At 42.3% G+C, this 15,543-nt stretch overlaps 1 protein-coding gene across 4 annotated transcripts in view; it reads right to left on the reverse strand.

Moving 5' to 3' along the window:
• The window catches only part of VRK2 (VRK serine/threonine kinase 2), a 38,765-nt gene extending 23,778 nt beyond the window's left edge, over window positions 1-14,987 (reverse strand). For 2 of the 4 annotated variants that reach the window (XM_058800786.1, XM_058800790.1), the window contains exons 1-7: window positions 12,643-12,846; window positions 12,359-12,499; window positions 3,612-3,667; window positions 3,038-3,107; window positions 2,619-2,706; window positions 2,373-2,481; window positions 1,088-1,180 (exon numbers count right to left, since the gene is read on the reverse strand). In XM_058800786.1, the coding sequence (XP_058656769.1) occupies window positions 1,088-1,180; window positions 2,373-2,481; window positions 2,619-2,706; window positions 3,038-3,107; window positions 3,612-3,667; window positions 12,359-12,494 (552 nt within the window). In that variant the 5' untranslated portion in view covers window positions 12,495-12,499; window positions 12,643-12,846. Of the gene's footprint in view, window positions 1-1,087; window positions 1,181-2,372; window positions 2,482-2,618; window positions 2,707-3,037; window positions 3,108-3,611; window positions 3,668-12,358; window positions 12,500-12,642; window positions 12,847-13,400; window positions 13,502-13,586; window positions 13,653-14,792 lie in introns of those variants that run through there. The other 2 variants (XM_058800787.1, XM_058800789.1) reach the window with 2 other exon arrangements.
• Between the last annotated feature and the right edge of the window lie 556 nt (window positions 14,988-15,543).

Here is a 15,543-nt window from a genome sequence, read left to right on the forward strand (position 1 = left end):
TCTAAGTCTTAACATTTTATGATTACTGGAAGTGGACAATTCCAAAGTGATTGCAATTTCAAAAAACAGCAGCATTTCTGCTCTCATAAAAATATACAATAGCCAAGACAAAAGAAAAGTCATTTGAGTTATGCTAATGGTTGCAGATCAATTTGGCTCTAAAGAGCCTTCTCCTCTGGATTCAGCAGAACACCATAAACTGTGATTATGCACTGGCTGCTCCCACTGTATAAACCAGGGTTGTCTTAAACAGCCATGCTGTGTTTCAAATGATGTCTTTCAGAAAGCTGACAAGTTAAATTTGACTCAGCCATTTAAGTTGAAGCTTTTAAAAAGAGCAGATATACTCAAATGTTCACCTCCAATGGCAGTGAGCTGCTTTGCAAGATCTGGTTCTTTATCACAGCAGCAGAGAAACCAAAATTGAAAGAAGTATTGCTTACAGCTAATTATATTTAAGTGAAGTTGGAAATGTCCTTTTTTTCCTAAATGATTTTTTTCCAATTAAAAAAGCATACTTAGATTTTATTACCTGAAGAAAATAAAGACATCAGAAGAGCACATGGAATATGACAGGACCAAAAGATTTGTTTTAAAACATTTCACCCAAACACTTCCATTTCAAGGCTGGCTTCAGAGTGCTAGAGAACAGCAACTTTAATCCTACTTACCTGTTCTATCCACTACAGTGAGCAGGACAGGAGAGTTAGGGCATGGAAACAATTCATGGCAATATTAGAAATCTAGAATTTCCCAGAATGAAAGTACAATAGGCCACATCCAATCCTTTACTGGTATAACCTAGAGCAGCAATTAGGTCCCACAATTTATCCTCTTCATTAGTTTACTCATCCATAGCACTATCCCAGTCAGCAGAACACAGAAGGAACAAAGCCCAGCTTTGTCCTGCTTCTTTCACAGCCTTCAAGCTCCACAGAGCCACTCTCAGATCTGCTCTGAGGGGATGTGAATGTTCATGCATAAATTCCTTTTAATATGTGAATTGGGAAAGCAAAACATTTGCAAAACTTAAAACTTTTCAATGGTTATAAACACAGTAAAAGTGTAGCTAAGTAAACATGCTCACCTCGTGTGGATTGCTGTAGCCCAGCAGAAGATTTGCTGCTTTAATGTCCCCATGGACATACTCATTTTCATGTATGTACTCCAAAGTATCCAACTAGGAAAGAGTTCAGAACAGAGGACAGAACATCATCATCATCTTCTCCACTCTGCCCCCAAATATTTCTCATTTAGACAGAGGAACCAAGGGCTACACAGACTGAGCTGACAAATTTTGCTGGGACTAATGATGGCAAAGCAGAAACAAGCCATACTCTGCTTGAGATATCCCTGTGGAACTCCCTGAGTACCAGCTTCTAAATCACAGAGCCAGAAGGAAACCAGTACTTTACAAACACCAGAGGAGATGCTGAGAACACCAAGCTCTTGGAAAGATCACATTCCATCAGCTCTAAAGGTCTGGCATACACTTGATCCTGCCAGTTATTACATGACCAGCATCTCATGTCACAGCCCCCTGCATCAACACCTCCAGCTCCTCTAATTATTAAAAAATACATTTGCACTTGGCAACTCATCCAAAGGACAAGCCAATCCTGACTTTTGGAGTGTTACAAGTTTATCAATTATGTGACTATGAAAGCTCTTCAATTAAAAAAAAAAAAAAAATTTAGGTTAAAGAGATGCTTTGGATGCATCCAGTCTAAGAGTTCCTCATCTCTAACTTAAGACCATTGCCTCTACTCCACTCTCTATCCACCTGAGCTCAGCAATAGCATAGTTTCACAACATAAATATTCAGTATTCACAGTTTCACAACAAAAATCATATTACAAAGGAGCAAGTATGTAACTTTCTGTTGGGATGTGCCAGTGACACCCATCTGAGAACAAAACTGGTATTTGCAGACTGGCCAAATCCTGGCCTGTATAATCAGTGTGTTCAGCAAACACAGTGAAAATTTGGCATTCAGGCATGCAATTGTGAACTTTGACAAATATGGATGTCTAATACAATACCCTTCAGACACTGAAAAAAAATCAATACATGCTGAAACATGAGAATTGGCTTACACATCCCAGTCTAGACACACAGGTTGAAGTGGATGGTCTGTGCTTTAACCCATTAGAAAAAAAATTGATTTGACCAAATTTCAGTCTGTATGGGAGTCTTGATTTTCCACTAAATACCTTTTTCCCTAAAAAACCCCAGAGAAATAAGAAAATACACAGCATTTACACATTTAAGTCTAAACTCAGCAGCCACCTAAAGGAGCTGTATTAGCAGGATAATTCTCTAGTTGAACTCAGCAAATTTGAGACACAGCAATTTCCTCTCTCTGTGCATACCATCCGTGCCCCAAGTTGCAGAACAATCTCCTTCTTAAATCTGCTGCCACAATCTTCAAAGATTCTTTGGAGGTCTTGCCCCAGTCTCTCCATGACCATGAACCTGTAGCTATGAGGAAATGCAGAAAAGGAAGGAATCCTTTAAGACATGACTGCAAGTTTGAGTTAGATTGAAAGGACTAAATCTCCACTTTTGAAAATGGGTCATCAGTCAGTCTGAGGCTTAATTACCATTTATCTCATTACCTTTTTCCCTTGTACTCAGCCAGGCCTGATCCCCAAAACACTGGAATTCCTAAACATCTTATTTTTTTGAGATTCATCCATTTTCTTACTGCAATAACAAGAAGACCATAACATTGGGTTAAAGGCAGCTGGGAACTCTAGGTTTGGGGTGTTTTCTCTGTCCTAGGGCTGGCCTGTCTCTGGAGTCCATTCCTTGGTGTACAGACAATAAATGTGGCCCTGTTCTGGCTGCTTGGCTTCTGTTCTCTCCTCTGACCAGAAAGGACAAGGCCAAGACCCAAATAACAAAACCTACAGCAATCCAGAAGTGCCACTGCATGAGCTGGCACTGGTTCTGGCTTTCAAGCTCTAAAGCAACAGTTGTTAAGAAAGTAGTTAAACCCAGACTTGTCCTTACCTCTACCTGAGACATTACTTACTATGCTCTTGTTTTGCTGCCCTCTGGTAAAACTTCAGCTCAGAAAACAAGGGGCCATTTTCAAGATATTCCTGTTGAGAAACAAATAAAGTTGGTATCATAAAAGGCCTTAGAAAGACAACAGTTTTTTAAGAGAAGCATAAAGGAAATAACAAGAGAATGAAAGCCCTTTTATCTCCCATCTCCCAGATTCCATGCCACCTGAAATTTAATTTAAGTAGCTAAAAAGCAAAGTTACTTGGCAATGCATTTTCATAAACAACACAGATTCATTTAGATATTATTTAAGACACTATTTTCAGAAATATTTGAGATCAGGCGTGTTTGAGATCATAGTCTAATTTTCCTTACTACACTGTTGAAGGGTTGTAATCAAGGAAAAAAATCAAGTCAAGGAAATACTGTGTGTCATGGAAATGCCAAATATATCCCCAAGCAGGCAAAGGATATAAAAAACCCAGAGCACCAAAAGCAACAAGCATGCAATAAAGACCAAATGCTGAAAATAAGGGTGGATAATCAAGAGAAAGAACTGTATGCAAGTTAATAATTTATAAATGAGATCTGCACGTTACCACTTTAATGACATGCACTGCATCATCTTCTACAGGAACCTGAATTTGAGGGGACGCTGCAAAAGGAACAAAGAGATTGAGATCAAGCTGTATGCAACAAAATGTAATTGCAAATAAAGAATGTGCTAACACTGAGTCAGGCAACCAAAAATACACACCAAAAGATGGCCTGGATTCCTGCTTTTAAAGGTCAGAGCTTTGCCAAGTTCAAAGAAATATAAAACAAAACCAACACACAGAGAAATTTTAATCAACAAGTCGAGAAGCAATTTGAAGCCCTGTTCTCAGAAGTGTGCCCTGGATGTTAATTAAGGAGTAAGCAGGATGTCCTCAGTGCACACTGGCACCACAATGAGCCATTCCATTAGGACAGACCCTGTTTAAGCCATTCCAGCCAATTGGAAAACCACTGTATTGGGTTGCTGTCAATCTGCTGTCGTGACAAAGACACCACTTTAAAGTTCTGACCTACATTATGCCTCTAGACAGGATTGTCTGCTTTCCTCTATCACAAATTAATTTGGCCCTAGAACCTTGATTTCTATTCTGGCATTATTTAGACACTGGCCTAAGTTGGGGATAGCACAGCCACCACCTGCCTAAAGGGGAGCTGAGGGATTGTGCCTCTCAGTGCAAGTAGAGATTTGAAAACAATAATTGACCACATGTGCCAATTACAGCCCAGGAGACAGAACCCCTGTGCACAGACAATGCAATCCTATTTTCTTCTGACCCTGAGAGAACTATCAGCTCTCTCTGATACTACTGAGGCTACATAGAGCTACATTGGGATTAAAATTTAATGAGACTAAATCATCTTTTAGAATCATCACTGAAGAAAGGCAAAAAGAATACAATTCCTAGGAAATAAGTGTCCCTTTAAAACTTCTGATAATGACCAAATGCCAACAACAGTCCAGGTGTGAAACACTTCAACCATAAGCACACACAAAAATTGAGCTCTTTTAACCACATAATAAAAATCAAGTAAACTTGGATCTAATCAAACCATCCAAGCTTACTGTTTTTGATGGTCAGGGCATAAAAATACTTCTACAATGAACTGCTTCCTTCAGCTGCAATCTTGCTTCAGTTCTATTCAGCATCTTGGATGAATCTGGCAGGGTACACACCCCAAACACCCACAGGCTCCCCACTGACACTTCCCCATGTGAATGCTGCTGTGCTAATAACACATTAAAATAAAATTCAAATATTAAAACAGTAGCATTGGAAGGTGTGAACTGTCCACAGACTCACACAAGTAACAGTCACACGCAGAACACACATTAAATCTACTAGAAGGGAAGTTTTGGTACACTTTGCTCTTACCATATTTTTGTACTGAAGTGGGAATTAAGGCTCAGGCATTTCTGTGTTTCATTTTTCTCAGCCACATATAGAATATGTGTTAATAGAAGACATTAGTAAAAGGAGCACATCCCGTATGTTTTCACTGCATTCAACAACATCACATCACCCAAACAGAATTTGATGTGCTCATTTCACTGGCACAGATCAGAAAAGAACGTCTGGATAAGAAAATGTAATTCAATACCACGTTACTTAACAGAGGTTTGATAGGTGTAGGCAAGTATCAAATTTAAATGTATTTGAAAGAGGCTGATCTAACTTCCCTGAAGACTTCTTGACATTTTATAAAAGAGGCCTCGTTCATGGTAATCTGGAACAGAGTAACAGCTGTCAGGGTAATGAAGAGGAGCAATTAACAGGAGGTAGCCCAGCAAAAGGGCTTCACCCCCGTGGTTCTTACACTGTGCTGGCTTGGATGCTTCTGGAGTCACACTGAAAGTCACACATCCCGAAGGAAAATAAACCCAAACATAACCAGCAACGGTTACAAAGTGAAAAGGGAGAAAAGTCATAGCTCAACAGGACACTGGAACAGGTGCCCCACAAAATGAGTTCCATTCAAGTGTACAAAAGGAAAAAAGGTATTTTTACTGCACATTCCTGGAACAAGGCACTACAGTCCCCACAAATAGCACTAAACCTCTGACACAGACAATGCTGGGACAGTCTCACCCATACAGGTGAGCAGAAGTTGTAGGTGCACCTTTTGCTAATCCACTTTAACCACCCATTCAGATGCCAACCAATACTCCAGTCACAGCTCAGAAAAAAGACAGACTATTTTTTTGTCCATAAATAAACATAAATGGTTTTTAAAAAATTGTCTCATGACTATGTATAGTTATTTAACAGACTGGAAAGGCTCCCAAGGTTTAACAAACAGTCTGATTACATACCTCATAGACCAGCACCACATACTCTCCTGCGAGTTTAGCTCATAGTTAATTACTGTACACTCGTAATTAGCCATGTGCTAGCCTCGTTCTGTGTGGTAGCACATGGCTATTTATAATATTACAATCAGGAAATGCAGACTGCAGGACAGTGAGCAGAGACTCTGCAGGAGAGCAGTGCTGATAGGCAGGAGGTCCCTGATGGCAGATAAGCACTCACAGAGGGTACCAGAAGCACTATATGGTGAGATTATGTTTGCAAAAACGCCCTTAAAATAGCATAACAAGTGCACAAGTTCCCAGCTTCTGCTGCTTTTGCCAACCAGAGATGCACAACCCCTGACATTTGGGGAGGGGGTGTTGCTGCAGGCACACACAACCCAAACCATTGTCTGCATGACTGGGAGCACTGGTGCAGGATGTGGCTGTGACGGAGGCTGGGGCTGCTTTCAGCTCATGCCAAGAGGAGTCTCACAAAACATTTGCAGAGGGCAAAGGGCACAGCTCTGCTTTCCCTCCCTCCCCTTCAATCCACAGTCACAGCCAGCACACCAGAGTGGGGCACACAGCTTTAAAATGCCCTCTGAAATAAAGCAGGGCAGTAAGATTCACACCCCAGCCATGATTCCCAACTGCTGTGCCTGCACTAAAACCTCAACTGGAATTAACCCATGCCCAGGATTCCCCAGTTGCACCCAGCACAGCAGTTATGGCCTTATCATCCACCTTAACCGTGAATTTCATCCTTTCTGGTGCTGAGTGCCACATCCTTAATTAATGGCACTCTCTAAATGTTAACCAGCAATGGTAACAAAAGGGTGTTTGTGGCTGAACTGCCATTTCCTACGAGCACACAGCACAATTGCAGCCTGACAGAGGAACGTGCCAATTCCCTCTGCCAGTTCAAACGTGCTTGTTGTAGTTTCAGCAGTTAATTTGTGGCAGTCACATTTGGAATATGGTGAAATATTTTCAATGGCTCTCACAGAACCACTTTTGTTGACAAAGTTTACACAGTGGAAAAGAAAACAACGTTGATTTGGCAGTTTGGAGAAACAGCCCTGCTCCTGTCCACAGCTGGTGTCTTTGCCACTGTTGGATATTTTGAGGATGGATTTGTTTGGAAACACAAATAAAAGTATTTTCAGAAGTTCTCTAGTTGCTACTATTTTATTTTTGCTTTGTCCCATTCATTAGCTAATCCTGAGGAGTGATATATCAGCTTAGTTTTTGCAGAAATTTAAACCAATCTCAAAAATATCACATTTCTGAAGTTACAGGCTACCTATAAAAGAAAGCTGGAGAAGTTCTGACTCTGTTCAAGTCAAGCCAAGAATTCACTGGGTAAATTCACTGGGTAAAAGCAGGGAAGGAGTGTTGCTCAGAGCATCTAATGATAAAAAGGACACAAGCTGCAGCAATAGAATTACTAAAAACAAAATGCACACAATAAAAACCAGCATTTGCTATTAAACACAACTTCATCTATTTCGTACATAGGGAAGGTGCCAAGGCAAACAAAGCACATTGCCTCCCCCTCCCTGACACTGCAATATCTCCCAAAAACTGAAACATTTCATGTTTGAAGGGTGTTTACACCCCACTTTCATTGCAGCCTAAGGAAGTTCTGCTTCTCTGTTACTTTATAGATGCAGCATCTTTTCCTGGACAGACTCTTTGCTGAGCAGGGTTTTGACCAGGTTTTATTCAAGATTCTTATTCCTTTAGCTTTGAGTGTATAGAGAGGTTTTATACAGATTACAGATACATAACCCTCCACTACACCCACCTTCTGCAAGACTTAACTAAACTGATTTTGGGACAAAATAATGTTCAACTGCTCCACTGTTTTGCAGGTAACTCCAAATGCCTCCAATTTAAGAGCATTCAGTACTGGTAAAGCAATTTCACAACATTTCTTACTTGTGTTTCTGTGAAACCTTAATCCTGACTCACCAGAGTTTTTGTATGCCACACTAATGGAAGCCAATTGTTTGACTTTCAAAGTTAATTACTTCAAGCTGGAATAGGGATGACACATCCTTTAACCCCAGGCAGAAAAGCTTTGCATGGCCTGCTCTTACAGCACTCTCAGATGGGAGCCCAGGCCTCCAATATTTAAAACTTGATGCACAAACTGTTTTCTGGCAAGATTCTGCTGCAGCCCATCTGCTGGTCTGACATGGTGCCCACTCAGAAGACACAATGCCAGTTTCAGCAGGGTACAGGTGCCAAAGACAACTGAAGGAGTGCCCTCTGTGAGGCAACAGGTACCTGAGCTGTCCTCCAAAGCTCCTCCTCCATCCCCCACTGAAGGTAAATAATAAATAAATTCCATCAAAACTGCTCTCCTGACCTCCCAGGATTACTCAGCATATGGAAGAAGAATCCCAACACATGATGTAGCAGAACACTGCAGTGTAAGAGCAATGACCTCTGCAGGCTTTGTAACAGGCTCTCCACTACTGTGCAAAAATGAGTTACACATTCCAAGTGAAGACTGTCAGCTTACAGGGGATCAAAAGAAAAAAAGAAATGGGGAAGATTCCAGAGGAAGCACTCACCAGCAAGAACTAGTAAAGGTAAGGAATATTTTCTCTTTTTGAGATAGTGCAGGTCAGGCAGCCCTAAGTAGCCTCTGAGTAGCAAAATCATACTGAGTTTATGATTTAGTCTGTCTACAAACAGGGCACTTGCAGTTCTCTATTTGTATAGTTATTATTAGTGACTAGACAAAAAGACCCTACCTGAAGTGGTGTTTGTCTACTAACAAATTTATTTTCACACCTGCAGGTATTTCTCACCTTGAAGTTGAGAAAAATCCATCCCTAACCTGAGTTACCTGCGAGTGCTTTTAATTGCAGGGCTTTGCTATTATGATCTGTCCTTCCATTGAGCTAATAAAAGCCATGCTGAATTTATCTTTTGGTATAATTTTACTCCATTTTTAATTAACTTGCTGCATTATTTCAATTTAGGCAACTGCTGAAGGACTTTGTCTCTCCAGAAGCAATTGCTAAAGCAGCTTCCCAAGCAAACCAAGGAATGAACAGCAGGACCAAGTGTGCTTCCATCGATGCTTCTCTTCCTTGACACAGGTACATCCCTTGCTCACAACTATACAAATTACCCATGGAAATTAGTCTGAAACAGAAACAAACTCTCTTTCCCACCTCAGCCTGATTCCCAGAATATCTGCAGTTAGATTGCACTATGACCCCAGCTTAAAAGAACAGGACCAAGCAGACATCTTCCTTACCTCCTCCAGTAGCAGGGCTCCCTGTACTGCTGGTATTAAAAGACAATATTCACTCATTTAATCACTGCTCAGGAAGAAATTTTTTCTCTCTTCCTTGAAAATGTGAGAAAAAAAACCTCAAAAGGAAAGGAAAGTGCACTGGCTACACTGATCTCCAAGCAGGGTACAATTCAATGTTGACTTTATCAATACTTACTTTCCTGAGCTTCATAAAATTAAAACACATTTACAATGTGGTAAGGGCTGTCGTAAAAACCACCATCTAACAAACATTTGTACATAAATTTTAAAAAATATTTTTGTTTATCAGAACCATCCCTTTCCATGAGAAAGAAGCCTGCAAGTAGATAGCACTGGATGCAGCAGGCTCCACGTGACAGACGAACCTTAACAAAACATTGTGTGACCTTTCTGCATTTACATTTTCAGTCCAAATTGTGCATTAATAGAGTGCTTGCAGCAGGACTAGAGAATGATTTATATAAAGATTGGTGTTAATTACTGGCTGTGATCAGAGAGATAAATGAGAGAATGTAAAGCTCCTCAGCTCTTGGTTAATTTTCCACTGCTCTCCACAGGGCTACAAACCAGAGTTGTGAGAGCACCAATGTCCCAGCCTTCCACAGGTGCTCTTCATTCTGCTCCCCTTACCAAAGGGGGAACAGCTCTACCTGAGAGCAAAGCAGCACCAGCAACACAACAATTTGGAACAGAATGGAAAGAGTAAGAGTAATCAGAGAACAAGGGAAAGCATTTGTGAGGCAGGGCAGAACCTGAAGATCATGGTAACTTTCATGCCCACAATTAGAAGTTCTGGAGCCCTCCATTTGCATCCTGGGACTCAGGGTCAGTAAATGGCTTTCAGCAGCTTGGATTTAGTGAACAGAACTGTCTTCCACAAAATGCACCCCTAGTAAATAGATTTTGCAGAGATACTGTAAAATTTCTCAAGAACGTTGTTATAGATTAATGGAGTATGGAATACCCTTAATGGGAAATTAAGCTCTAACAACCACATCAAAATCTTTACACTGCTACTGTAAAAATACTTATTAAAAGATATAGCTGGCAAAGTTAACCTTTACTTTAGTAAAAGGGCTGTGCTCTTCATACCTGGCAGGCAATTGAACCTCCTGTCCCCCACCTCTCTACAGCTCCTTCTCTCAAAGTTAGTGGTCCTCTCACACCTTGCTCTGGATGTTCTGAAACAGGTCTGAACAACACAGAGCAAAGGAGGTGTCTTCAAACACCTGTATCTTAACCACAAAAAATTGTCATCTACCTCATTCCCCTGGTTCTCAAAGACAGCTGAATTTTGTAGCATCAAGAAGCTGCTGAATGGTAAACTTTAATATAAACACATCAGAGATCAAAAGGTGGACAACAAAAAGAGAAAGCTTCAGTGTCAATACTTAGGGATGAATGTCCATTTTCTCTTTAATTGATGAGCTACAAGGGGAACTGAGCCTTCAGTGCAGTGCAGTGCTGCAGGTAGCATTCACTGTTCCTGCTGAAAGAAGGGATTAAATGAACACAAATACCATTACAAAAGTGGCAGCTGCATTTCCTCAGCCATGCTGTCACTTACAAAAAACAGAATAGTAATACCAAGAGTCCCTGACTCTCATTCTAATCCACTGACTGCTCTCCACCTCAGTTCAGTGGGAGCCAAACTACAACAAACACCTCAGTATAAGAAATCACCTTGGTGGGCTCTGTGATCAGGCAGAAAATTCCAATCTGCCTGGAATGTCTGAATGCCATGTGCTAAGCCACCCTCAAGGTCCAGTGGGATTTGGCTGCAGCAGGGAATGACAGAGCCACATTCAGAGGGATTCAGGAACACAGCACTACTGGTCCTACACTACAAACTTGCTCTCTGCACTGCATCCCCAGCTCCCTCATAGCCCTCTGTCTGTGGGACACTTCTGCAGGTTCCCATCTCCCTGTCCTTTATCTCGGAATGGAAGGTCCCAGAGACACCTTTACTTCTTAGCCCATGTTAGGGTCCATTTCCTCATGTGCCCAGCTCACAGCACCTCTCAAATGTAACCAACTAATGGTTCAAAGGTGGTCATAACAAGGTAGTAAGATGTACCAAAAAGAAAATACTTTAACAAGTGCTCTACCCTTTGGCAACTCTATTACCTGAAACCTCCGTCATTCCCACTGGCTTTGTCTGCAGAACAGTGAGGAACAGTGTGAACCATAAAAATTCCAGAGGAAACCAAACCAGAAACTTCACCACAGGAACCTCTAGGATATACTGCTACTGTATTGTGTGCTGATTTCTGCATAAAAGGAAGCTGGATTGTGTATAGGAGTGACTTGCTTATTAAGTTTTAAGCCTCAATATTCCAAGTAGAGTTAATATTACTGTAACTCAAAGAGATCATGTTAGGCTTCATGGACAATGCAGTAAACTGCTTCTAGTTGATTCCTCACTGCTCCATACAAGCTCAACTTCACTCCAAACAGACACTGTGAACTAGTTTCTATATGCTGCCATGTAAAAAAAGAAAAACCAAGCTCATAATAACTGCCTTGGACACAAGATTTGTTATTTTTCAGAGACTAGCAACAGCAACATACATGACACCCTCTGCAGTGACCCAGAATGCTTTACAAACTGCCTTTCAGAGCTATTCACTCCTCACAGAGCACAAACTGACTGAAACGCAGCAGCTTCTTCTGAAGGAGTCACAGAAACTTATCTAGGCCAGGGCAAATACAGAACACTGTTTCCACCTCTGCTGAAAAGATGTGAATTCAGAGGCAGCACCCAGCTAAGTATTGTTACTGTTTCGTTTCCTGCATTAAAACTAATTTACTCTTGGCCAGAAAATAACACTTCCAAAAAGCAGAAACTGAAAGCGGGCTAGAGCATGAGGCGACAGAAGGCCAAAACCATGCCTAAGAAAAGTACTTTTACTTTGAAAAGCATCGCCTGGCGGTGCTTTGACACAGCGGCACCTGGGTTACCCCACTCAAGATCCATAGAAAATCGTGTTAGTATCCAGCAAAACGAGCTGGACAGGCCACAGAGAACACTCTGCATCACTTGCAGGAATGGAGCAGGAACAACAGCCCAGAAAACCACGCTTGGAGCAAGGATCACCAAAAGCATGTAAACCATGCTTTTAAAAATTACTGCCTTTTCCAGTTCAGGAAGTTACAAAAAAATTTGCAAGTCACGCTCTTAATTATCAGCAGTATTTTACCTAAATAGATCAGGCCAAATCCTCCCTGGCCGATCTGATTGCCCAGCCTCCAGGTTTTTCCTTCGGTGTCTTTCAGGATCATGTCTTTAGGGAGCGGGACTGGCAGCTTGCCTTTGCCGGGACCTTTGGGCGGCATGGTACCTTGAGGGAGGGGAAAACGAAAGAGAAAGCTTGTTGAAAGATTGCTGCCAGAAGGTGGTAACAACATCCCTCGATGCGCTCTGCCTTCCAGCACGGAGCAGGGAGGGGGTGCGATGTCCCTCAGCCCGCTCCCCTTCACCCACCTCCACAGAGCCCCCCCGGCCTCCCCTCGCCGCCGGCCGCAAGCTTCCCAGCCGGGCACTTCCGCAGCAGCCGGAGGAGGAGGAATGGCTGGCGGGACGCCGTCTTCCCGCCGAGAAACCCGAGGCGGGGAAACCCGGGGCGGGGATCAGGGCAGGGCCGGGGCAGCCCCGGCCGGGCCGGGGACTCCCGCAGCCGCCCCCTCACGGCCCTCAGCGCGGCGGGGCGGGGCGCGCGCCATTCCCGCCTCCCCTCAGCCCCGCCCTGAGGCGGCGCCACAGCCACCGCCTCTCCTCGGGGGCACGGAGCGGGGAGATGGTGACCGAAAAGTCGGTGTGTCCCGGGAGTTCCGGCTACTCGCTCCGGGAGAAGGGACGTTAAAGGGAACGGAGAAGGAGAGAGATGGAGCAGGGAGATCATGAGGGAGATGGCGTCCGCTGCCATCAGCCCCAGGCGTTCCCGCTTTCCCGCTTCTGAGGCTGCGCTTCGCGAGGGAGGAACTTTAAAAAAAAATATTTCGTGCACTGAGAAGTAGGAGATCAGACGGCCTCCTGCCTGAGGTAAAAAAAGAAAGTCTCAGCTGCCAGGATTTGGAGTAAAAAAAACCGCCGAACTGTTCTCCAGGCGCGTTTGGGAGGTGCAGTGAAGTCACAGAACTGTCGCGGTCCCACGCCTCCCTCAGGCCACGTCGGTTTTCCCTCAGGACCTTCCTGGCAGCGGTCAGGGGTAACTGTTCCCACCCAGAAACACACGTACTCACCCAGAACAGCTCAGTGGAGGAGGTGATGGCCACCTCAGGCTGGTTCCAGGCAGGGACAGACGAGAGATGCTGCTGAGCCAGGAGTCCATCAGGCCCATCCCCTTGTAAATTGCAGTAAAGGACACTGTGAGTGAGGTGAGTTTTAAATCCCCAAGATCCCAGGGCATAGCTTTGATCATGACCCACCATTTTGTGCAAGTTTTGCTTTATTGATAGGGTCACTTCACCCAGGTACACACCACCTAGGCAGACCTGAGGGGAAAACACCACACCACGACTATTAGTCCTTTTCCAGAAAAAAAAGGGTACAAAACTTAAAAGTTTAAGCCTTTTTTTTTAAAGACCTGTGTCTTCTTAAAAAGAACAATCAAAATCCAAAACTTCAGCAACCACATAATTTGCAAGTAAACTTAAAAGTACTAACACATATTACAACTGCAAAGCCTGCATTGCCATCAGTAAATTAAGCCTTTATGTAACAACTCTTTTGGCTTCATCAGTCTTGCAGGCTCTGTGGTTTTATCATTATTGAAAAGACCAGCTGAAAAATCACCAGCAGAAAGCTCAGCCATAAAGGGAGGAAATTAAAAATTTTCATAAAGCATTTTGTGGAGGTTTTCCCCTTTGCAACAATTGCCAAAACAGACTGTAGGAGGGTGGTGTTGGGGTTTGTTTGGCTCATTTAAAAAAGCAACTACAGATGCCAGTTCAGCATCAAAGAAACCATCATCATCATCATCAGTGTTGTGTGTTACCTGGGTAAAGGATCTTTCCAGAAGAAAATTACCTCAAAATAGTTGCCTGGGAATCAGAGGACAAACCTCTGTTTAAGGAGAAACCTCTTTGCAACAGCGGAGCAAAGAAGTTGTCCACATGATTAAACTGAAATGAAAGCATTATCAAAGGGCTTCCTGCTTCCAGGCTCTCCCTGCCCACAAAGTTTCCCTAGAAAGTGACAAAGTTTCATAAGAAAGTGAAAGAAGTCAGATGAGGTAGAGGAAAAAAAACAAAACCAAACAAGTTAAGTATGAATAATTCATGGAGTTCTGAGGAATAGCAAACCATCTTTAATAACTTAGAGCTCTATCACAACTTCTGCAATTTAATGTTAACGTGTGGTATAAGAGGGTTTAAGGTATTTATCCTACAAGTTGTGAGAAATACCTGAGGGCTTGTGTGGTTGTTTGTTTTTTGGGGTTTTTTTTTGTTTTGTTTTGTTTGGGTTTTTCTTTTTTTAATGAGAGAATAGATACAAAGTTAAAGATTTTCAAGCTTTTATCAGTCATGAAAAGTTAAAATAATTCAAAGACAACCACACAGGAATGTAATAGAAACTAGTCATATGACTCATATTTAAAAAGAAAATATTAAAATAAAAGTTCCTGCACATACCAGGCTGTTCCTGAAGAATGAGCTCCTATTTTAAATCCAGATCTACGTTAATAAACAGCCATAACCAGCAGGCCCACAAAAAGGTGTGTGTTACCAGCAAAGCTTTGATGGTTTGCTTTCAGACACTTCAAAATTAAATTGATACATACATAGTTTTAAAAATTAATAAAGACCAAAGACTTTACTGAGACAAGCTCTAATCCGCTTAGCACCTTTGGCCCTGTTAAATAGCACATGCCCGTGTTTTGTGGGTGGGCCTAAGAAATCCTCTTTTCCTGTTGGACTGAACTGGAGGTGGGGCTTTTTCTTTTCCCCTGTTTGTAATCAACCAATTGGAAACCTTCCCAAACTGTTATTCATTTCTGCTGATCAAATAAAGCCGAGTGCCCTCTTCACAGTTGCTACAAATTAGCAGTTTGGAGAGGTGATAAAGGGGATGAATGACCATAACAACTACAGATGTGGGGGTTTGGGTTTTTCAGGAAAGCCTAATTATCATGGAAGCGATTTCCCTTCAAGGTGGTACAGCTACCACTACTGCCAAATTCAAAAATCCTGGTAGGAGAAATGTGAATGAATAATAAGAGTAAAATGTGAATGAATAATAAGAGTAAAAATGCACAAATCCCACCAGTATCAAAGTCTTTCTATCATATGTTCTGGAGAGTAACAATAATCTGTGCTGGTTTATCATGGCCTGCATTTAAAGATTGTCAGGGAGGCAGTGTTTTAAGTGTTTAATAAGACAGCA

Source organism: Ammospiza caudacuta, chromosome 3, assembly GCF_027887145.1.
Source record: "Ammospiza caudacuta isolate bAmmCau1 chromosome 3, bAmmCau1.pri, whole genome shotgun sequence".
In the NCBI taxonomy this organism is placed as follows: Eukaryota; Metazoa; Chordata; class Aves; order Passeriformes; family Passerellidae; genus Ammospiza; species Ammospiza caudacuta.